Genomic DNA, 23,254 nt, shown 5'->3' on the forward strand with positions numbered 1-23,254 from the left:
GACCTACCAGCCGGTGAGCCAGGTCCGAGGGGCCGCGGCGAAAGACGATGTCGCAGACGAAACCGGCGGTTCATTGCTTCCAAGGCGGGAGACTGACACCGACCTGGACAAGCACGCCGACAGCAACTTCATCCGGCGCTCCTGCCGTGACTCAGGCTTAAGGTGCTGGCAGGCGTCGCAGCTCTCTGAGATGTGGTGCTCACCCAGGCACCACATGCAAATTGGGTGAGGGTCTGTCGCCGACATGGGACGTGCACAAGAGGGACAAGTCTTGAAGCCCGAAGCCATTCGCACACTGTTCCACTGAACATAAAAAAAGGGATAGAAGGCCTGAAAACAGGCCAGGGCTCAACCAGATCCGCGTTGCACGCGGAAAGAGAAAAAATGACGTAGGCGCGCCGGGGTGGCACTTATTTATCATTGCTGACGTCACGAACGCGGGGGACGTCAGGGTGGAGTCAGGTGGTGCCGTCCCCCCGGCGCCCAGGGATGCTGTGGCAAAAAGTTTTCTGGATCCAGTCTCACGCCTGGGGATAATTCTACGTTAAGGAATCTGCGGCTAGTAGTCTCTATCAGATATAAGTGTTTGCAGGGTGGAGGTATAGTGTTTATAAAGATTCTTTACTTACTTGCAGTTCGAGATCTACAGTATGGACTCTTCATTAATGTCAAACACTCAGCAGTAACATTCAAGAACAAAATCCAAGATCAATTTAGCAAGTAATATTATCCCACAGAGAAATGTGCAGAGAGAATACAGTATAGAAACTATGAACCATGCACTGATGATGCCAGTAAGTGACTGCTGATTGATCAGGCTGCATAATAAATTATATAGTGCAAAGGCCAAGTGTTTTTTTTTTATTGAATAAAAAGAAAGACATTACACAATTCAAAACTGACCAGAGTGCATTGAGTGACTGAGAACATAGACCTCCATCTAAGACAAATAAAGCAGAATATAAAGAATGGGCTTAGGCGTCTTCCGGTTCCACACTGTCGGGATCTACATCAGGTGGTGTACAGATGTCTCCCCGGTAGGCGTTCCAGACTCCCCAGATCTTACCCCACTTGCGGGGTCGCCCCCTCGACACAAACACAGACCTCTGCCGGAACATACACCAGTCGAGGTCCTCCATCAACTTCCCAAGCCAAGGCGCCCTCCGAAGCACCCCAGAGTTGTGCAATATTACGTTTGGCTATCGCACAAGCTAGAGTGACCCAGAGTTTGCCATGACTCGAGAGGTCGGAGGGCTCCCAAACATTCAACAAACATCGACGTGCCTCCAACTCAATCCGCACACCCCATACTTCACTCATCTTCAAATGCATCCTCGTCCAAAAATCACAGACCTTTTCAAACTCCCACAGGATATGAAGGAACGTTCCAGGCATTCCACGCCCTCTCCGACAATCCCCAGATACGGCCAACCCCATTCTCAACAATTCAGGACCCGTGGTGTAGGAACGGTGCAGAATCCTGAGCTGGACCAAACGAAGTCTCATTGGGACCGCCACTACTCTAGGGGATGACACCGCCTCCCTCCAATCTTCCTCATCCAGGACTGATCCATCCGCCACCCACTGTTCCCTGAGCTGCACCAGGGGATCATCAGTGTGGTTAATGAGTTTTCGGTAGGTCAACGATATTGCTTTGGTGGGCAAATAACCATCCAACAGTCGGTCTTCCAGCGGGGAGGCTACCGGAGGTGTCTCTCCACTGGGGATTACAGCACGTAAAGCATGACTGACCTGAAGGTATCTAAACCGTTTAGTATCTTGCAGCTGGTAGGCCAAGTGGTTTTAAATATCGTGTGGTCACAGATCGCTTTGTAGGAGTTTAACCCCTTCCATGCTGAGGACGGCTCTCAGCTGTCCTCAGCCACAGTGGGCGTGTGCTCAAGATGGCTCAGAGACTCCTTGCACTCACCCAGGAGAAAGTGCTGGGGCTCTACCCACAGACACAGGGGAGAATTTAAATGTTTTTCCTTCCCTCAATGGGAGTGTTATGTTTCCTAACCTAGGCTTAAGTAGCAAAGTGACCTTTTAACTACATTTGTCCCACCTTGCTCTGCTTAACGGATCTAGCAAGGACCTTTCACACAGTTATGTGCTGAATAAATGTTGATTGGTTATCTTGAAACTAGCCTCATTCATTATGCATGAGGATTCTTAGCATCATATCTTAATCCACTGCACATGGCGTACATAACAGGATTAACATACTTTGTACAAAAGTAATCGCTATCTTCATCCTCGGGCGACAGGGCTACTTTGCATAATTACAATTATTGATTTAGGCTCATTTACATAATTGTACTCGCAGCATATCGATTATGGTAGAACCCCGAGGTTACCTTGTTGGTATAAAAGAACCGCACCTTCACTAGGAAGACACAGAGGGCCCTGCACGCTGAGGCTTTAACACGCAGAGCTCTGACATCACTTGCGGGTGTCCAACTCGTGACCACGACAGGGTCCTACAATCGCTCTCATCAGGTAATGGGGTTGGCTCTTCCCTAGGTAATTCTTGGCTTCACACCCACATACATGCTAGGTACATGGAGGTACACTTAAGTAGGGTATGCCTGGTAGGAGTACGCTAAGATTACTGTTTTTATATACGCTTGCATATATTCGTTGCTTCGCACCAATGCAGAAATATATCTACTGTTTACTCTGTTGGTGCTTGTAATCTCATACATTTGTTTCTGTCGAATGATTTTTGAAGCAAACATGTTTTATACTAGAATGACGCAGGTTCAATAAATGCTTATTGATAATGTCCCCAAAGTTTATTCTGTGCATCTCTCGGAGACTATGTGAGCACGATCGACTCGGTGATAGTACTGTATCCACGCTCCCTGAAAGAGTTGTCATGTTCAACAGCTAGTTTCTGACTCCCCAGTAGTGGACTATGTAAGAAACACGTTGCTTGGCCAGTTAGAGATCTAAGGGGTGGGGCATTGGACTTTTAATCAGGTTCTAGTTTTGCTCGTACCCTTTTGTAACTGTTCTTCGATTTGAGCCCAGGGTTTGCACTTCTCCTACCAACTAAAATGCTACACTCGACTGATGGGTACCGCATCTGTTTGACGATGTTATTTTCTGTGATTGCACTTTTGACTTGATGGGTGCAACTATTATCCCGCTACACACTGTGCAAGATTGCAACATCTGAGAATAGTGGGCGGGTAATATGAGGTTACGTAGAGAGGGAGACTTCGCCCTGTTTGGCAACGTAAGGTATGACGCAGATGCGCCCCACGTGATCGGAACGTGGAACGCGTCAACAGGAAATATAACGCTCCCAGCTCAAACTTTTCCCGAACTACAAGGCGGTGAGAGGCGAGCACCACAATTGGAATAGTAAGGGGGTTTCTTGGGAGGGCCCGCGTTGGAGCACTGTCCTTATTACTTAGGATGGCCTGGACGGGTTTTTCATGCTGTTTCTTCTTTGCCATTGTCTCAGATTGTGTTTACAGGGGGTCTCCTTGGCCCTCCGTCAGTTCGAGTTCGCCTATCTAATGAACTCGGCGAGTTGAGACTGGGTCTGGTGGCCGGGATACTACTACGAGACATTTGTCAGGTCATATGTTTTTAATTTGAATGCGAGTAGGTTGAAATATGTGTGGTTGTGAGGCATCAGCTGACCTGCAGCAATACTTGGTATTACAGGTACATATCGTATTGGTCTATGCTAGAGTGGGGTGGCATAGTAATAGATACTACCCCCGGAAGACTGACATTGCATTTAAATTCAATGTGCGACATACGTTGTCCAAACATTTTTTTGTCCCGGCACTTTCCAAACCTTTGGATGTGTGATGGGATAATGCGACTGAATGGGATGTTGACTCTCTAGCCTAATTCATATATATTTTTTGTTTTCAATTGCAGTAACTGTACCCCGTGCGAGGTGAATTACCTCCACACGGACGAATTTCTATCTGTTTTGAGCGCCGTGAATTGACCAATGTAATGTAATAGGGATGTTTCGACTGGGACTGATAGAAGTCCTGAGGAAGACCGGTTAGACCCCCCTGTATTGGCATACAGGGGGTCACGGTCGAAACATGTTGACAATCGCGGCAGTTTAAGGAGGGGTGTTAGGAGTACCTAGTTAGCTCTAGACACGACCATCCTTCACAATATTAACCCTGGCCGGGGGACCCTCGAATAAAGTTGGAATATAGGATACCCACGAGTCAGTTTTAATCACTTTTTCACTGCACCTTGTCTATCACTGTTCCCAGTCACTTGATTAGCACCTATTAGGACTATTTTTATGTTGTTTGTCCTCCCCTTCCCTATGCTCCATCCTGTGCGTGGCTATGTCAGGGTGTATTGTTAGCAGACCCGATGATGAAGTATGTCACACACATTTGTGTGTGAGTGAGAGCAGTTTTTTACAACACTACTTGTGCCACTGCATGTCCATCACCTTTCTTTCCTCCCTACCCCTTTTGGTTTTATGATGTCTGAGCAGGGGGTTCGGGGTAGGTGAGTTGTTAACCCTCACCCCTTCCTTTTCGGGTGAAATATGTTCAAAAGCTGCCAGAAACTATTTGCTCCTTGGTAGGGTTTGGGGGCTTATAATGGCACTGTGAGCTAACTGGTCTATAGGCTCACTTATTCTGTAGGGGTGTCCAGAATCAGCATAGACACCAATCTCTTGGTTTATGTTGTCCAACAAACGTGCAGATCCTATGTATTTTTAGTACCTACACGACAGAAGGGACCCTCTTTTTCCCTCCAGTGCGTGGACATTCGCATTGGCTGGCAGCGTGCTTGGAATGACACTTGGCTGGTGGTGTGCGTTGACTGGTGTTTGGCTGATGATGTGTGTGGCTGTCGGTGTGAGTAGACTGGCGCTTGACTGGGGTCGTGCATGGACTTGTGATTGGCTGTGTGGGCATGGACTGGAAGTGTGTTAGTGTTTGGTAGCCAGTATTTGTATAAACTAGCTTGAGGTGTGTTTGTCAGTTGTCTGATGTTTGGGTGCTAGTTGGTGTGGCTGGTTTGTTAGTCCTCTTGGTGTATGAGAGTGATGGGCTCTTGGATTGGGCCCAAAGCTGAGTCAGCCTAAAAACATCTAAAGTGAAAAACTGAGGGTGAACTAAAGTGAGTCCAAAAAGGAAATCACTACAAGTTTTGGACACTTCCCTGTCACGGTCTCTTGGCCCACCCAAACAAGTGAGGTTGCATATATATCGGGAGACCTGGGGGAACGCTGGGTGGTAGGAAATTTGTGCCAGCCCAGTGATCCCATACCTTTCCCACACAGAAATCGGAGACAAATGTGACTTTTTAGTTAAGTATGTGGTTTGCAGGGGATTCTGGGTAAGAAAACATCCACGCAAGCCACACCATCCTATACTCCCCCGGGTGTATATTATTCACAAATGTCTGGGTTTGGTAGATTTTCCTAGATGGCCGCTATGCCCGGGACCGAAAACGCCAGTGGATCACGGAAAGCTATACATTTCTGACAGGTAGTCAACATTCTGAATTTGGCATCCTTTTATGTCACCACCACAGCTAGCCACCTTGGGGAAAACATGCATTCTTCTCAGTGAAATATGTCATCTCCTAGGTAACATTTTTGGTGATCGAGCCATACAAGTGGGGTGCCAGTTTTATAGGAAGACATGTGGGAATACAGAATGGTAGAACATTTATTGGCAATTGAATATCTCTACATTTGTGGCTTTCAAATGTAAGCAGGTGTGTAACACAAAATACCTTTTACAAAATGCCTTCTGAAACATGCCTGTAAAGGTACTCATAAATCTACAATCCCTATATATCACTGCAACTAGAAGGGTCCAGCGGACGTAACGGTACATTGCTTTAACCCCTCCCATGCTCATGACGACACAGTGGCAGTGTGCTCATGACAAGCTGAGCTCGTCATAATGGCCGCAACGCTCGCACGCGGGGCTAATTCTCCCACTGTGCTGAGCGTTCTAAAGAAACGGGTGTGGCCGTGACGAGCTCAGCTTGTCATGAGTACACGCCCACCGTAGCTCATGATGAGCTGAGCTTGTCATGAGCACCGGGGTGCTGTACACGCCCCTCCGCCCCCCAGCACAGCAGGGGAATTAGCCTCGCAGGCAAGGGGTTAAGAAATCTGCCATAGTAAGAACAAGTTACAGATCAAAACGTAGACAAAAATGGCAATTTTCAACAGAATTTCAATATTTTTTTATTTCAACTGTTACTTTTTAAAGGAAAACTGACGGATCTAGACCAATTACGCCTTGCTAATTCAGAATGTTGCCTACTTTTTAGAAATGTATATCTTTCACCATGGATTTTACACTCGTTTCCACCTCTAACTGAAAGGAGGTTGAAAGCACACAAAAATAGAATAAATGGGCTATCTCCTGGATAAATGTCAAAATTGTTGAAAAAAGTGGTTTTCTGATTCAAGTTTGCCTGTTCCTAAAAGCTGGGAAGGTGCTAATTTTAGCCATGCAAATCCTTCGTTGATGCCATTTGCAGGGAAAAAAAAGATGCTTTCTTCTGCAGAATTTTCTACCTGAAAAAAAAACTAAATTTGGCTAATTTCTCGGTTCCCTCCAGGGGAATCCACAAACCCTGGGTACATTTAGAATCCCCAGGATGTTGAGGAAAAAAAGGATGCAAATTTTGCATAGATACCTTATGTGAACCACAATATATGGACGACTAAGCACAAACTACCCCAAACAGCAAAGCACAGGAGGAGGGATGGGTTGAAGTACATGTAACCAATTACTCATTTCATATTACAAGTTTATTTTGGTGTAAAATGTTTTAGAAAACAAGGGAAATAGCATAATCTATAGTATTTACTTGTGTACAGTACATAACAGACAATGTGATTACGTTTTTCAGAAATCAAGATTTTGCTTAAGACATGCTGTGTTAAGCACATTGTGACTGCAGAAGAGAAGAGGGTTTAAAGCTAATCTTTGCAATTCTCCGGTAATACCGAAACAGATTACAATTAAAATGTTCACATTTTACAAAAAATAAAATATAAACTAAGTGTTGTGGTTTGGTTTCATTATCATTATCATTATGCAGTGCCTTGCTTAGACACTAATGATCTATTGGGAGGGAAACTGCACTAAGGTAACACATTCATTTTGATTAAATCCATAAGTTGAGGGGTCTTTCCGTGAATTGTGTACCATAATTCAAAAAAGACATTCACATGAAATTCAAGTTTTGAAACCACTGTGTTGTATAAAACAGAAATAGTCACATGTGAAAAACATAAAAAGACAATTGAGCGCACACACAGGTCTTTCATCTTCTCTAGAGGTAAGACATTACATTTCATTTCTCTTTCTAAAAGATGCCAGTTATAACCCAAAGCAGTAGATATAAGGGAATGATCAATCATGGTCCTGCTCTTTCCTAAAGGATAACTGAAAAGAATAGAGATGGGGAGCAGCTTCAAAATTACACCACAATCCCTACCCTTACTGCCTCTTTTTCAATCCTTTGTGCAGTGCTCAGGTACTCATTGTTGTGCTCCAAGTAACACCCATCCCAAAAGGTATCAAATTCATCAAACCTCTGTATCTTTAAGCTTGCGTCATTAGTTTCACAGTAACAGTTACCACATGAGAAGCCTTGGGATTTGATAGAACAACAGAAGCTAATTGGGTGAAAGGAGAAGTATATAACCTAAAGACCTCTAAAGTGAATTTGGGTTACCTTTCAGCACATGATTATGGTTTTGCCTCATAGTAAAATAGGTTAAACATTTTTAGTTTAGTGCCTAGGAAGACTGTTACGAAGATGCGTTGGAGTTAAAGTTTTCAGGAGCATAAATCTGAAGAACAGAACAGACACCCTGACACACAGATCTTATTTGAACTGTTAAGATTTAGTAGGACACAACCACTACGCCACATACCATTCCCTAACAATATTCTACATTAAGTTGACAGAAAGTGTATTGATCTCAGCTACATGTATGGTAACAATTCTAGTGGATTCATCTGTCCTACAACAACGCTTCTGTCAATGTAACAACTAAAACCCAACCCAGTACGACACAACATACACTTACCTTGCCCTCTGAGACCCATACAAGCTGATTCTGTTGCTGCTGAATTCCCTCTTTTAGGGCTCCATACCACCCATCATTCATCGAATTTAAGTTAATGGTAGCTAAAAAGAACAACAAATGTTACATTACTCTTTAGTGCATGGCAAACAAATCAAGAACATATAGTAGAACATAGAACACATTCCTGTCTATGAACTTCCTGCGAGAAAGTGGCTCTATATATATTGGACCAGAATAAGGTACAGTGTGTATAGAGTCCACAAACCCCAGAGGTATAACAGAGGTTAAAGCCAGGTGTGACCTTAATATCTAAAGTGGTAGCTCGGCTGAGCAGTAAGGCAGAACCAGAGGACAGTGTAAAGCATTTGTTGTACACACTCAGTCAGCAAAAGGTTTCACACACTCAAAGACTGAACTCCAGGCCAATTGTTTTTATATCAAAGATTTAGAAGTTTTATATTTTAGAACCGGCAGGTATCAAAATATACTGTTCTCAATATGAAAGGTCTCAGATGAGTTCTTTTCAAAAAGGCAGTAGTCTTTGTGAACACAATAGATACAGGGGTTGTAGTAGGCAACACAATTCTAAACACACTTTAGCATTGAGTTCAATGGGTTTTCATTATGTAAGTACAGTTGATTACTTTGTAGATTACTTTGGTAGTTCGAGGACTGGATCCTAGATGCAGTCCTGGGGTCTAAGCTGAAAACAATTTAGTATAAACATTTTAGTTATTGCAGTGATTTTTCAGGAATATAAAGCTGTTTTAAAAGTTCACACTTAGAAACTTTTCAATGAAAATCTGCCAATATTATCCAATGGGAGAAAATTCAGGTTGCAGGTAAAGTACGATCTCGTTACTTTTGTAATCCAGTACTGGGCTCCTAGGTACTGGGGTCTCAACCTAAGTAATTACGTTTCAATATTTCTTATGATTTTTAAAGAATATTTCAAGTTTTCAAAAGTAGACACTTAGAAGAAATTTCATAGAAAAGCAGACAATGGATTCATACGGAAAAAATACAGGTTACTAGTAAAGCCGGTAAGGATTACCTTTATGGTTCAGTAATGGGCTACAAGGTACAGTACTGGCTTCTCTCCTGATCACAGATGAGTACTTAGGAATTCGGGTGATTTTATATAAATACTTTTAGTTTCCAAAACTTCACACTTAGAAGATTTTTCGAGCCAAGCCAGTCAATGTTATCCAATGGCAGGTAAGTGTGTTACCGGTTTCCAGGTGAGTACTCGACTGGTGAAGTTAAGGTTCTGGGTATAGACTCAGGGGTCCCCCGGGGTCAGGTAGGTACAGTTGGTTCACCCTCAGCAGCACAGGGGCGGCCGGGTGCAGAGGTAGTTAGGCCCAATGTTATCCAATGAGGGGGCAGGGGGCCTTCGGTTGGTGGCTGCTGGCTAGCAGGCCACACGGCTGTGGGAGCAGGGCTCTTGGTCACTTGCTCAGGGCAAATGGGTAAGTAGGATAGGGCAAAGGTGGCACGGTCAGCGGCACTCAGGCTGCTGGGTGCAGGGTGCTTTTGAGCCGTTGGCACAATGTTATTCAAAGGGAAAGGTAAAAAATGAACAAAGGCTGCAGGCTCGGGGACGGAGACTCTTCAGGGGCGACCACCACTTCAAGAGGTAAGTTGGGATCTTGGTGCACAGGTACGTACCCCAAAGGAAGGCGCAGCGGGTTGCAGGGCGCCGGGTGCAGGGGTGTCTTTGGGTGCCGGAAAAGCTTACCCTCAGCTAGTCGCAGTTGGGGGGCCCCTGGTTCTGAGTCTGCAGGCGTCGTCTGGTTCGTCGAGGAGGGTCTTCTTCTTGATCTTCTTTCTTCTTTTCTTATCGGGATCTCCAAAAGGAAGGTTCAGGGAGCCCTAAATACTGAATTTAGGGGCGTTACAGGTAGGGCAAGGGCAGGGACCAATAGGTCCCTGTCCTGGGGTGGGTACACCCCCTAGCCTGCTCCTCTCCTGTGGGAGGGGGGCAGGAGCCTAGCTGTGATTGGGCAGGGCTCCCCATCTTCAAGATGGCCAGAGCCCGCGGTCATGCTTTACCTCGTCTCCTCCACCTGAGGGTTGGAGTTGGCACAAGCTGGCACCCCCCCTTCCTGACGTAGTTTTTCCCGCCAGTCTTCCTGCCATAGTGGGGGTTAGGACTGGTGGGGGCCAGTTGCTGGGTACAGCAAATGGTCTGGAGAAGCTCACAGAGGCAGCAGGCGCTTGAAGCTTCCCGCTGCCAATCCTGGGGGAGGAGAGCTAGCACCTTGCCCAGGATGTGCATTGTTGCAGGCCCAGGAGAGCGGGGGGGCTCTCCACCCAGGGGTCCAGCAACAGGTCTGATGTGTGGCAGCCTAGACACCCACTCAGTCCAGACGTCGATTGTGGTTAGGTTTCAGGGGGCATCTCCAAGATGCCCTCTGTGGTGCATTTTTCATTAAATCCCACACTGGCATCAGTGTGGATTTAATGTGCTGCGAAGTTTGATACCAAACTTGTCAGTCTTCAGTGTAGCCATTATGGTGTTGTGGAGTTCGTAATGTCGACCTCACAGCACCATATATTCTTAATGGCATCACTGCACTTACAGTGCCCAGTAATGGCCCGGGGTACTGTAGGGGCACAGGGCTCATGCACCTCTGTCCCCACAACTGGCATAGGGCACCCAGCTAGAGAGGTGACTGATGTATGCCAGGGCAGTGGGTCTGTGGGCATAGCACACAGGGATGTGTGCCATGTCGACTCTTTGTTTAGTTCTGTACTTAGGCACTCAGCCTGCAAAGGCAGTGTGTGGGTGCCCTGGGTACCTAGGGTACCATTTATTAGGGACTAACAGGTGGCCAGAGATGCCAATTGGGTTTTAGTTTCAACACAGTTTTAGGGAAGGAACACAGGCCCTGGGTACCTGGTTGGCAGGAGCCCAGGGCACACACAGTCAAAGCACAACAGCAGTCAGAAAAAAGTGGGGGCATACCAAGCCAATAAAGAAGGCACTTTCTCACACTTCCATACTGACTTTGTCAAGAAATTATGTTTTTGAAAACTGATGAAGAGAATTAGAGTTTTGCTACAGGATCCAGAATTAGCAACCAAGTGTGCCTTGAAAGAAACATACACATCTCAACTAAATTAATTGCATGTGTGGTAATGAATAGATCAATACTTCAGTTTTATTAAATAGCTAATGCTTCTAACAAGCTGCTACGCCCTTCAGAAGTACAACTAACCTGGGTTCAGGGATAAATACAACAAAGAAAGAAATAGTTATGCATCTTCTGTAATGCTCTCACTGATTCATAAATATTATTTCTGTTGACTCCTTTTCATGAGATTAGATTCAGAAAATATTGTGAATCAAACTGGCAGTGTGTGGCTCTAGCTTCAGATTGCAATGCATCCTAGAAATAAAGTAGCAAGGCACAGGCATCAGTGATATCAGTTTTACCATGTTTCTGGAAGCTACGTCAAAAAATATACTGAAAAGAGAGTGGTGCATTCTCTGGCCCACTTCCATGTGTGTGAAAGTTGTGTACCCATCCACAGAGTGTGCCTAGGTCAATGTAGACTCTATGCAACTATTGCTGTAGGGTAAAAATGACCCAGTGCTACTATCTAGATTTGTTCTGAAGTTCAAAACAGAACTGTAGACTGGATTGACTCTTTCAGGGGGTTCAACGTGGACCCTAATGTGGTTGTATAATGGATGATAGCTAAGTGATGCAGTTCAGTGTGTGGATTTCGGTATGAACTTGACCAGATGATGGTTTCATAGGTATGTTCAGCTCAGTTTAGCTCTGGAGCATGTTGTTCTATACAAGTTACTTGTGCGCAGTATGGGTGGTTTATCTGAGTTGTTTTATTGTTGTTTTATTGATTCATCAATCCCAGGACATGCAAGGTCGAAACTAGGAGTCGAACAAGTTACTTACCTTCGGTAACGATATATCTGGAAAAAACAGTAGTTAGTATTAGATTCCTTACCTTAGAATATCCCCAGGCGTCAGACTGGATCCGGAAACTTTTGCGTAGCAGTACCCCTGCGTGTCGGTAGGCGTCGTCTGCGGCTCCGCGTCCGTCGTCGTTTGCACTGGGATGACGTCGCCGGAGTACTTAGACGCCGCCCTCGCGCGATGACGTCAGTTCTTATACATAGCTTTTCCGCGCCAGAAACACAGAGCCATGATAAAAACCAACACTGGTGCAATGAAACTAGGGCCGTGAAAGGGGATGACCTTAACCCTAGATATCGGTTCGCAGAACGGGGAGGATGGGTGGGTCGGTAAGGAATCCAATACTAACTACTGTTTCTTCCAGATATATCGTTAACAAAGGTAAGTAACTTGTTCATCTGAAAGAAACAGGTTAGTATTATATTCCTTACCTTAGAATAGATACCCCAGCAATACCAACCCCGGTGGTGGGTCTGCGAACCAATAATCACACCAGAAAGTCCTGGAGGACGGAACGGCCAAAGAAGCCATCCCTTCAGACTTGACTTTCCAGGCAGTAGTGTCTTGCAAATGTGTGCAGCGACGCCCGCGTAGCTGCTTGACAAAGGTCCTGCAAGGGGACTCCCCGGCCCAGGGCAGTAGTAGCCGCTGTGGCCCGAGTGGAATGGGCCCTCAGCCCAACAGGAGGTTCCTTCTTAGCCAAGGAGTAGCATGCCTTGATACATAACACAACCCACAGAGAGATGGTCAGCTTGTGTACCGCCCAACCCTTCTTAGCACCCATGTAACCAACAAAGAGTTGGTCATCCACCCGGAACTGGTGTGTGCGGTCCAGATAGAACGAGAGCGCACGTTTTGGGTCCAGACGGTAGAGCCGCTCTTCCTCCTTTGAGGGATGCGGAGGCGGAAAGAAGGTGGGCAAGGTGATGGACTGCCCGATGTGGAAGGCTGTGACAACCTTGGGCAGGAAAGTGGGTCTTGTCCGCAACACAACCTTGTCCGGATGGACAGAAAGGAAAGGAGGTTTGGAAGAAAGAGCCTGGAGCTCACTCACTCTCCTGACAGAGGTGATGGCAACCACGAAAGCAGTCTTCAGAGTAAGAAGGCAAATAGGATAGTTATGAAGTGGCTCAAAGGGAGCGCACATCAGATAGTTAAGGACAAGGTTTAAGTGCCACTGGGGCATCACGAACGGAACAGGGTGAAACATGTGTGTGATGCCCTTCAAAAGGAATATGCTACTTACCAGTATGCATCTGTTCTTGGCATAGAGGGCTGCAGAGTGGTACATTATGAATAGATCGCCATCTGGTGTTGGGCTCGGATGATTGCACTTGTTTTTCTCTTGGAGAGTCTTTTGTATCTTGGGGACTCCTCCTTTGGTGGCTAGTGCGCATGGGCATCGGCTCCATCCTTAGATTGTTTTGCCATAGTAGGGTTAGATGGAGTAGTATGATAGAATACAGATAGAAATGCCCATGTAAGTGTATCTAAATAAGATATTGTTGGAACAGACACAGGTTTCCGGGGAGGCTGGGAGGGCATGTACCACTCTGCAGCCCTCTATGCCAAGAACAGATGCATACTGGTAAGTAGCATATTCCGTTCGAGGCATATGGGCTGCAGATGGTACATTATGAATAGACTATACAGCAGTTCCTCCCTAGCGGTGGTCGCCCGTGTCTGTTGCAACAGTCTGAAATAAAGCCCTTAGTACAGCTTGTCCCACTCTAGCTTGTTGTATTGTGTGCACATCTACACAATAGTGCTTTGTGAAGGTATGCGGTGTAACCCAGGTAGCTGCTTTGCATATGTCATCTAGTGGAATGTTTCCCAAGAATGCCATAGACGCTCCTAGTTTACGTATAGAGTGAGCTTTAGGAGGAACAGTTAATGTCCTCTTTGCCTTTAAGTAGCATATTTGTATACATTTTACAATCCATCTGGCAATGCCTGCTTTAGAGATGGGATTGCCCTTATGTGTAGGAGAAAAAGCTACAAATAGCTGTTTTGTCTTTCTGAAAGTTTGTGTTCTTTCTATATAATACAATATTGCCCTTCTGACATCTAATGTATGTAGGGCCCTTTCCGCTACCGTCTGTGGTTTTGGAAAGAAGACCGGTAGCTCCACTGACTGATTGATGTGGAATGCTGAAATTACTTTAGGCAAGAATTTTGGGTTTGTTCTAAGAACCAACTTGTTTTGGTGTAACTGCATGAATGGTTCTTGAATTGTAAACGCTTGTAACTCACTTACTCTTCTGAGTGAAGTGATAGCTATAAGGAAGGCCACCTTCCATGTGAAGAATTGTATTTAACACCTATGCATAGGTTCAAAGGGTGGTCCCATTAGTCTGGTAAGTACTATGTTGAGATTCCAGACTGGGGAAGGTGGCAGTCTTGGTGGAATGACTCTTTTGAGTCCTTCCATGAAAGCTTTAATTGCTGGTACTTTAAACAGGGAAATATGTTGCCTGTTTTGTAGGTACGCTGCTATAGCTGCGAGATGAACTCTGATAGAGGTATATGCTAAGTTACATTGCTGCAAGTGTAGTAAATAGCAAATAATCTGTTTAGTAGATGCGTCCAGAAGGTTGATGTGATTACTGTTACAGTGTACAGCAAACCTTTTCCATTTTGCTGCATAGCATGCTCTGGTGGTAGGGCGTCTTGCTTGTTTAATGATTTCCATACATTCTGGAGGTAAATCTAAGTATCCAAACTCTATGACCTCAGGAGCCAGATCGCTAGGTTCAATTGTTTGGGATCTGGGTGCATTATTTCTCCATGGTTCTGTGTAAGGTGCATGGGTAATAATCTTAGCTTTTGATGTGGCACCTGTGAGAGTTGTAGTAGCGTGGTGAACCACGGCTGAACCACGGCTGTCTTGCCCACGTGCTACTAGTATCATTGTCATTGAGTGCTGTTGCAGTTTCCGAACCACTAATGGAATTAGTGGGAGAGGGGGAAAAGCGTAAGCAAATTTGTTGGACCAATTTATCCATAGTGCATTGCCCTGGGACCGGTGGTGTGGGTACCTGGATGCAAAGTTTTGGCATTTTGCGTTCTGATGATTGGCAAACAGATCAATCTCTGGTTGCCCCCATCTTTGGAAGAATGGCTGCAGTATCTGGTTGTGCAGCTCCCATTTGTGTACTTGTTCTGACTCTCTGCTTAGGATGTCTGCTATCTGATTTTGAACTCCTGGTAGGTGTTCTGCTAACAGATAGATCTTTTGAGGAATGGCGCATCTCCAAATGTCCTGTGCTAGTCTGGATAGTTGGAGAGAGTGTGTCCCCCCTGTTTTTGAATATAATATATTGCAGTCATGTTGTCTGTTCTGATCAGGACTGCCTTGTTGGTTATTTGCATTTGGAAAGCTTTTAGTGCTAGGAACACTGCTAGTAGTTCCAAGTAGTTGATGTGCAGTTTCTTTTGCTGCACACTCCATTTCCCCTGCACTGTGTATTTGTCCATGTGCGCTCCCCATCCGGAGAGCGATGCGTCCGCTGTCAGTATTGCTTGTGGAATCGGTTCTAGGAACGACCGTCCCTTGGAAATGTTTGTTGTGTTCCACCACTTCAGAGAGCGATGCTTACGGTCGTCTACCAACACCAGATCTGTAATCTGACCTTGAGCCTGATTCCACTGTGTCGCTAGACACTCCGGTAGTGGGCGCATTTGTAGTCTGGCATGTGGTATTAGTAGTATGCAGGAGGACATCATGCCTAACAGCTGCATAAACACTCGTGCTGGTAGTGAGTGTTGTGGTTGAAATCTTTGTATTAACTTGACCATTGTCTGTATCCTGATTGGATTGGGGTATGCTTTGGCTCTTTCTGTGTCTATAGTAGCCCCCAGGTATTGTTGAATTTTGTTTGGTTGTAAGTGGGATTTTTTGTAGTTCACCGTTAACCCTAGGTGGTGTAGCAATTGAATGGTCTTCTGTGTGTTGTGAAGGCATTCTTCTTATGACTTGGCCTTTATTAACCAATCGTCCAAGTAAGGGAAGACATGTATTTGTTGTCTTCTTAGGTGTGCTGCCACCACAGCTAGGCATTTTGTGAACACTCTCGGTGCTGTTGTGACCCCGAACGGAAGGACTTTGAATTGATAATGTTGTCCTTCCACTACAAACCTTAGGTATTTTCTGTGGGCTTTGTGAATTGGGATGTGAAAGTAAGCGTCTTTTAGATCCAGTGTAGAAAGAAAGTAGCCTTTCTTCAGTAAAGGAAGTACTTGTTGGAGCGAGACCATGTGGAAATGTTCCGAATTTATGTATGCATTGAGAGGTCTGAGGTCCAAGATTGGTCTTAGAGACCCGTCTTTTTTGGGGATTAGGAAGTATAGAGAGTATACTCCTGTCCCTTGTTGATGTTTTGGAACCTTCTCTATGGCATGCTTTTGTAGCAGTGATAGTACTTCTTCTTTTAACAATGTCAGATGGTCTTGACTCATTGGACGCTGTTTGGGGGGATGTTTGGTGGGGTAGCAGTGAGTTCTAGGCAATAACCATGTTGGATAATTTGTCTCACCCACTTGTCTGATGTGATGTTTTCCCAGACAGTAGGAACTGTGCTAGACGTCCCCCGACCGGTGTTATGTGGTCTGGGGGAAGTTGTATTAAGTCACTGTTTTGGGGTTGGGGAGTTGCGGTTGTTATTATTTCCGCGACCTCTACCCTTGTTGTTGTTACCTCTGTAACTGCCTCTTGAATTACCTCTGGGTGACGTTGGTGTAAAAGAGGTGGATTGCTGACTTGTTCCTGTACTTTTTGAGCCCCCTCTATAGGTTGATCTACGAAAGGAACCCCTTTGTGTTGGCTGTTGTAATGCTCCCATTGACTTAGCCGTTTCTGTGTCCTTTTTCATCTTTTCTAAAGTCTCATCTGTGCTTGAGCCGAAAAGTGTCTTCTGATCAAAGGGTTGGTTCAATAAAGATGTTTGTACCTCTTGTTTGAACCCTGAGACTCTAAGCCATGCATGTCTCCTTAACATGATACTGGTGTTGATGGATCTTGCTGCAGTGTCTGTCGCGTCTAGGGCGCACTTAATGGAAGTGTTAGTTATTATCTTTCCTTCCTGTATTAGCTGATCTGCTCTCTTCTGATGTTTTTTAGGGAGATGTGTGATGAGTTTTCCTAACTCATCATAATGTGCCCTGTCATATCGTGCAAGTAGCGCTTGTGTATTGGCTATGGGCCAGCTATTTGCCGCTTGTGATGCTACTCTTTTGCCTGATGCATCTATTAATTTTGACTCCTTATCAGGTGGAGGGGCTTCTCCTGTAGATAAGGAGTTCGCTCTTTTGCGAGCGTTTGAAACTACAAGCGAGTCCAGAGGTACCTGCCGCTTGATAAATATTGGGTCCTTTGGAGCTGCCTTATATTTTTTATCAACTCTTGGGTTTAACACCCTAGCCCACACTGGGTCTTCGAATTTGTCTGCTATGTGACTGAGAAGACCCTTCAGCATAGGTAGAGTACCTGATGTTCTTTGTGCAGTAGGTAGTGTCTCTAATAGGAAATCCTCTACTTGAGGTTCTGTATGTAGATCTACCTTATGATATTTTGCTGCCCTATTAATGAGCTGTACAAACCCTGTGTTATCATCAGGTGGTGAAGGCTTTGAGGGATATAACTCTGGGTCGTTGTCATCATCTGACCCTGCGTCATAATGTTCCCATTGAGTCATCCTTATCTGGGATAGTGTCATCATCCCCATGAGGTTCTCCCTCCCCTGTATCACTGTCTACATCTGACTGAGGTGTAGATGGTCTTGGTGTAGAAGGTGGAGGAATAGTTGGCATAGTGTGAGGAATAGGAAAAGAGGGTGTGACTCTAGGTCGAGGAGAAGTAGGAGGAGTTGTATTTGTCCCCATTGTTCTCTTTTTAGAAGGAAGATGTTTGTCTTCCAGCTGTTCATTCTTCCTCTTCTTCGTCACTACTTTGCCAGTTTGTGGATCGATAAACAAAATCTTTTGTTTCGGATCTGTTTGCTGCTCCTGTGTCGGTACCGAAGCTTTTGGTTCCGAAAGGTGCCTTTGCTTCCGATCGTTAATGTTCGGTGTTTTCGGCACCGAGGATTTGCTCGATTCCGATTTTTTCGGTGTCGAGTGAGTCTTCGACGTCGAAGCATGTTTCGGTTTCGACATGGAATGTTTCGATGCCGAGCTTTCCCTTGCATGAAGCTTCGGTGTCGAAGTCGATGTCGACCACTTCTCGGATCCGACATGGTGGGAGACCGAGAGTTTCGGTTTCAGTTTCGGTTTCGTTGCCGGGCCCGAGGGCGGGGTGTCGGAAACTTTCTTCTGCGGTTTGACCGGGCTCGAAGGCGGTGTCGTTACCGCACCGGGTCGGTTTTTTGGTAAGGGGACGTCGTCACTCACGGTTTGTTGCCCGTCGAGTTCCTCGACATCCGACTAATCCCCTTCCGACCCTGACTGTTCTTCATGATCCTCTTCTTCATCGAGGTGCTGGTCTTCGAACAGCTCCGGGATCGCCTCCGACTGCATTCTGGAAACCTCGTGTCTTCGAGCTCGACGGTTTCTAATCGTCGACTTGGAGGAGAATGCTGCGCAGGCTTCGCAGTCCCTGGATTCGTGTTCAGGCGATAGGCAGAGGTTGCACACCTCGTGTAGGTCCTTGTGTGGGAACTTAGCACCACACGTTGGGCATTTCTTAAATGGAGTCCTTTCCATGGACTCCGGGCTTGACCACGTCGAGAAAGGCCTCCTGTTCGTCGACGTAGATCAAAGTTTTTCTTCGATGCTGGAGTCGAAACGCGTCGGAATGGAAATGAAATCGCGTTCGATAACAATACCGTCTAATTGGAAAGGGAATACGCGCCGAAAAGTTACTTCTTTCCGAAGTCGATCTGGAGCGCTTCAATCCTCATCCGAACCCGATGGCGGAAAAAAACAATCTAAGGATGGAGCCGATGCCCATGCGCACTAGCAACCAAAGGAGGAGTCACCAAGATACAAAAGACTCTCCAAGAGAAAAACAAGTGCAATCATCCAAGCCCAACACCAGATGGCGATCTATTCATAATGTACCATCTGCAGCCCATATGCCTCGAACACCTATTTACATTTGGGGACTTGAACGAAGATGGCTGATCAGGTAGCTTTAAAAAGGCTGAAAGGGCAGAAAGGTAGCCCTTGAGAGTGCCCAGAGCAGAGCCCTGCTGGGCAAGAGAAAGAAGGAAGAGAAGAACCTCAGAAAGAGGGGCAGAGAGGATCCACAGCCTTTGTTGTGCACCATGCCACAAATCTGTTCCACCTGCAGGCGTATCCCGACTTTGTGGAGGGACGCCTGGCTGCCAGAATCACAGTACAGACTTCAGGAGGCAAGTCAAATGGCCTCAACTGTCGCCGCTCAATCTCCAAGCATGTAGGTGGAGACTGGACAGGTTCGGTGGAGGACCGTTCCCTGCTGCTGCGACAGAAGGTCCTCCTGAAGAGGCAGACGAACCGGGGGACCGACAGACATTCTGAGTAGCTCGGGATACCAGTACCTTCGTGCCCAGTCTGGAGCCACAAGGATAACTTGGGCCTGGTCACGCTTGATCTTCTTCAGCACTCTGGGCAGAAGTGGTATAGGCGGAAAGGCGTACAACAGACCGCAACTCCACTCGCGATGAAAAGCGTCTCCGAGCGAGTGCCGCCTTGGAAATTCCAACGCACAGAATTGATGACATTGTGTGTTCTCTTCTGTGGTGAATAGATCTAAGCAAGGCTCTCCCCTCTGCAGAAAGAGGACTTGCGCCACATCCGAGTTCAGACGGCATTCGTGTTCCATAATGCCCCGCCGGCTGAGTTAGTCCGCCCTGGCATTCAGAGAACCTGCCAGGTGTTGAACCACCAGGGTCACGCCCTGATGTTTCAGCCACTGCCAGAGGAACAGAACCTCCTGGCAGAGGGTCCATGACCCCACCTCGCCCTGTTTGTTGGAGTACCACATGGCGGTGGTGTTGTGCGTGAACACCTGCACTACGCTCTTCCGGGCAGAGGGGAGGGATGCCTTCAGTGCTAGACGAATCGCTCTCAGCTCCAGAAGGTTGATATGGAGCCGGGACTCCGCCGGAGACCAGAGGCCTCTGATCTCCGCCTCTCCCATGTGGCCTCCCAAACCTAGGAGGGACGCGTCCGTCAAAACAACGTGCTCCGATTGGGGTAAGGAGAGGGACCTGCCGCTGACCCAATCGCGGTCCGTGAGCCACCACTGCAGCTGTCTCGCAGTGCCCTCCGAGATCAGGACATGGTCGGACAGGTTGCCCTGATGCTGGGCCCACTGAAACTTCAGGTCCCACTGCAGAGCCCGCATCCGCCACCGGGCGTAATGCACCAGAAAGATGCAGGAGGCCATCAGCCCCAGAAGCCGCAGCGTCAACCTGACCGAGACCCGAGATAAAGGCTAAAAGATTGGAATCAGAGCCTGAATATCCCGAACCCGCTGTTCGGGAGGATAAATCCGAAACTGCGCCGAGTCGAGAACCGCTCCGATGAAGAGGAGCTTCTGAGAGGGGCACAGGTGTGACTTGGGCACATTGATGGAGAACCCCAGCTGGTGTAGGAGATCTGCCGTCGTCTGTGGAGGTGGCTGACGACTGTCTGGGGCGAGCCCGCCTTCAACAACCAGTCGTCGAGGTAGGGGAAGACTGAAACTCCTAACCTGCGCAGATGAGCTGCGACCACCGCCATCACCTTCGTGAACACCTGTGGGTAGCTGGTAAGGCCGAAGGGGAGTGCTTGTGGCCTACCGTGAATCGCAGGTAGTGCCGGTGGACCGGCAGAACGGGAATGTGGAAATAAGCGTCCTGCAAGTTCAACGCTACCATCCAGTCTCCTGGGTCCAGGGCAGCTAAGACCTGAGTCAGTGTCAGCATCTTGAACTTCTCTTTCCGGAGGAAGCCGTTGACGTTCCGTAGGTCCAAGATAGGGCGTAGGCACCCTTTGCCCTTCTTGGGTACCAGAAAGTAGTGGGAGTAACAACCACACCCTACTTCCGTCCCAGGAACGCGCTCAATGGCCAAGAGGGCCGTAACTTCGTCTTGCAGAAGTTGCAATTGGTCCCCCGACACGCGGTGGTATTGTGGTGGCATGGCTGGAGGGGTTGTCTCGAAGGGGAGGGAGTAGCCCCTTCGGACGATTTGCAACACCCACCTGTCCGAAGTGACAGTGCGCCAGTGGAAGTGGTGATGGCGAACCCTGCCCCCAGTGACGTCACATGGGCCTGAAAGCACAGACTAGGAGGCTTTAGAGGCGGATGCTGCGGGGGAAGGTGTGGACTGGTCTCGCCGTTGTCCCCGACCGCCACCACGGCGGTTTCCACGGCCGCCACCGCGTTGGATGTTAGTCTGCGGTGCGTGGCTGGCAGCACGTGTGGGAGCTCCCCTTCCTTGGCCCAGAAAGGCACCCGTTTGCTGGCGCGGGCCGAGAGGCCCAAGGACTTGGCCGTAACCCTGGAGTCCTTAAAGCGCTCAAGCGCATGGTCTGCATTGTCGTCGAAAAGGCGACGGCCATCGAAAGGCATGTCCATAAGAGTGTTCTGGACATCGGCCGAAAAGTTGGCGGACCTCAACCAGGCATGGCGACGAATCGCCGCCATCGCTCTGCCCAGTGAGTCGGTGGTATCCAGCCTACACCTGATAGAAAACCGTGCTGCATCTCGACCCTCCGCAAGGGCTTGGGTGAGTTTAGTCTGGACCTCCGCCGGACATTGTGGCAGCACGTCCGCGACCGTGTCCCACAGAGAGTGGGTGTAGGGGCACGCGGTGTTGACGCGGTGTGAAGTAGTGTGGCTCACTGGTTAGAGGCGGCAGACCCGAGAGCAGAGGATGGCCCGGGACCAGGGTTCGATTCCCGGCGCGGCAGGTTTCTGGACCAGGGTCAGCGGACTCGATAATTCTCTCGCCTCGGTGCCCACTCTGATCAGCGATCACACTCGGCAACTCTGGGCATTAGCTTGCCTCATCTTCACTAACGGCCCCACCAGACCGCCGGGGATGCCTGGTCTCACCCTGGAGATACCCATTAAGGGACCATCTCTCAGGGAAGCCAGGAAGGGTTTCGCAGCGGTCGAAGCGCCTTGGGACCCTACGGGTAAGTAGTGCGCTATATAAATGCCAATACATTACATTTACATTACATTACATTACATCACATTACTGACCGCAGTCCAAAAACTCAGGGAGAAGAATACTTTCTTACCGTATTGCTCGTACCTCTTGGATTCCCGATCGGGCGGGCCGTCGGGAATGCGTTCTGGGAGGTGGAGGCCTGGATGATCACGTTCTCGGGAGTGGGGTGGGTGGAGGATTGCCCGGAGCCGGGCGGTGGCGTCTGGCCACTTTCCTATCTACAGGCTGACCTTGTAGTGGGCTTGGACCACATGCCCAAAAGAACGTCTGACAAGGCCTCATTAAACGGCAGCAGAGGCTCAGCCGAGCTTGACTGCGGTTTAAGGACCTCAGTGAAGAGGTTAGTCCTCAAGGCCGCGACGGGGAGTTCCAGGCCCAAGGCGTCAGCACCACACTGTAGGCAGCCCCCTCCTCCGTTGCCACGGTGGGAGGGGAGACAAAACCAGTGTCTGGCGAGGTGTCCAGTCCACTGGCAGTCCCAAGCTCACCTGTCCAGTCCTGCTGAGACTGACACTCCCGTGTCAGAGGGTCCTCAGACCCCTCCCAATCCCCCTCGTCACCCATCTCCTGGTATGCAGGTTCAAAGGATGGGGCCGGTTCGTGGAAGTAAAAGTCTCCATACGACGTCGAGAGCGGCGCCGCTCCGGCGCCGGAACCGAATCGAGGGCAGGATCGAGGACGGCGTGGCCCGGAGGCGGCGCCGGGGGCAAAACGCTAGGGGCCGGCGCCAGTGAGATCGTGAGGTTGACTGGTGACGACCCGGATCTGGAACCGGATCCAGTGAGGGCCTGCGGCGCCGGGACCGAAGTAGCTGGTGGTGCCGGGGCCGAAGCACCCGACTGCTAGGCCCCACAGCCGGGCCGCTGGGCCCGAAGGCACCACGGAACCAGGCGGAGGAGGGAGAGACCTCATGGCCATGAGGTACCGCTCCATCTCATCTAGCGTCGCGTCATGCCCAGGGACCGGAAGGTATGGGGAAGGTTGCGACGCCCGCGACTCCGTCGGAGCCGCGTGGGTGGTGTCACCTGAACCCCCGGCCGCGTCGCGCGAGCGTCAGGGTGGGTCGGAAGAGCGAGGATGCCTTTCCTACCTCT

The 23,254-nt window shown here is 48.1% G+C and overlaps 1 protein-coding gene across 6 annotated transcripts in view; it reads right to left on the reverse strand.

Annotated features, from left to right (window-relative positions):
- Positions 1-23,254, reverse strand: part of TJP1 (tight junction protein 1) — a 707,329-nt gene that overhangs the window by 232,430 nt on the left and 451,645 nt on the right. For all 6 annotated transcript variants that reach the window (XM_086958396.1, XM_086958395.1, XM_086958394.1 and 3 more), the window contains exon 18: positions 8,072-8,172. In XM_086958396.1, the coding sequence (XP_086814522.1) occupies positions 8,072-8,172 (101 nt within the window). The remainder of the gene's footprint in view (positions 1-8,071; positions 8,173-23,254) is intronic.

This window comes from Lissotriton vulgaris, chromosome 2_1, assembly GCF_964263255.1.
Source record: "Lissotriton vulgaris chromosome 2_1, aLisVul1.2, whole genome shotgun sequence".
Classification (NCBI taxonomy): domain Eukaryota; kingdom Metazoa; phylum Chordata; class Amphibia; order Caudata; family Salamandridae; genus Lissotriton; species Lissotriton vulgaris.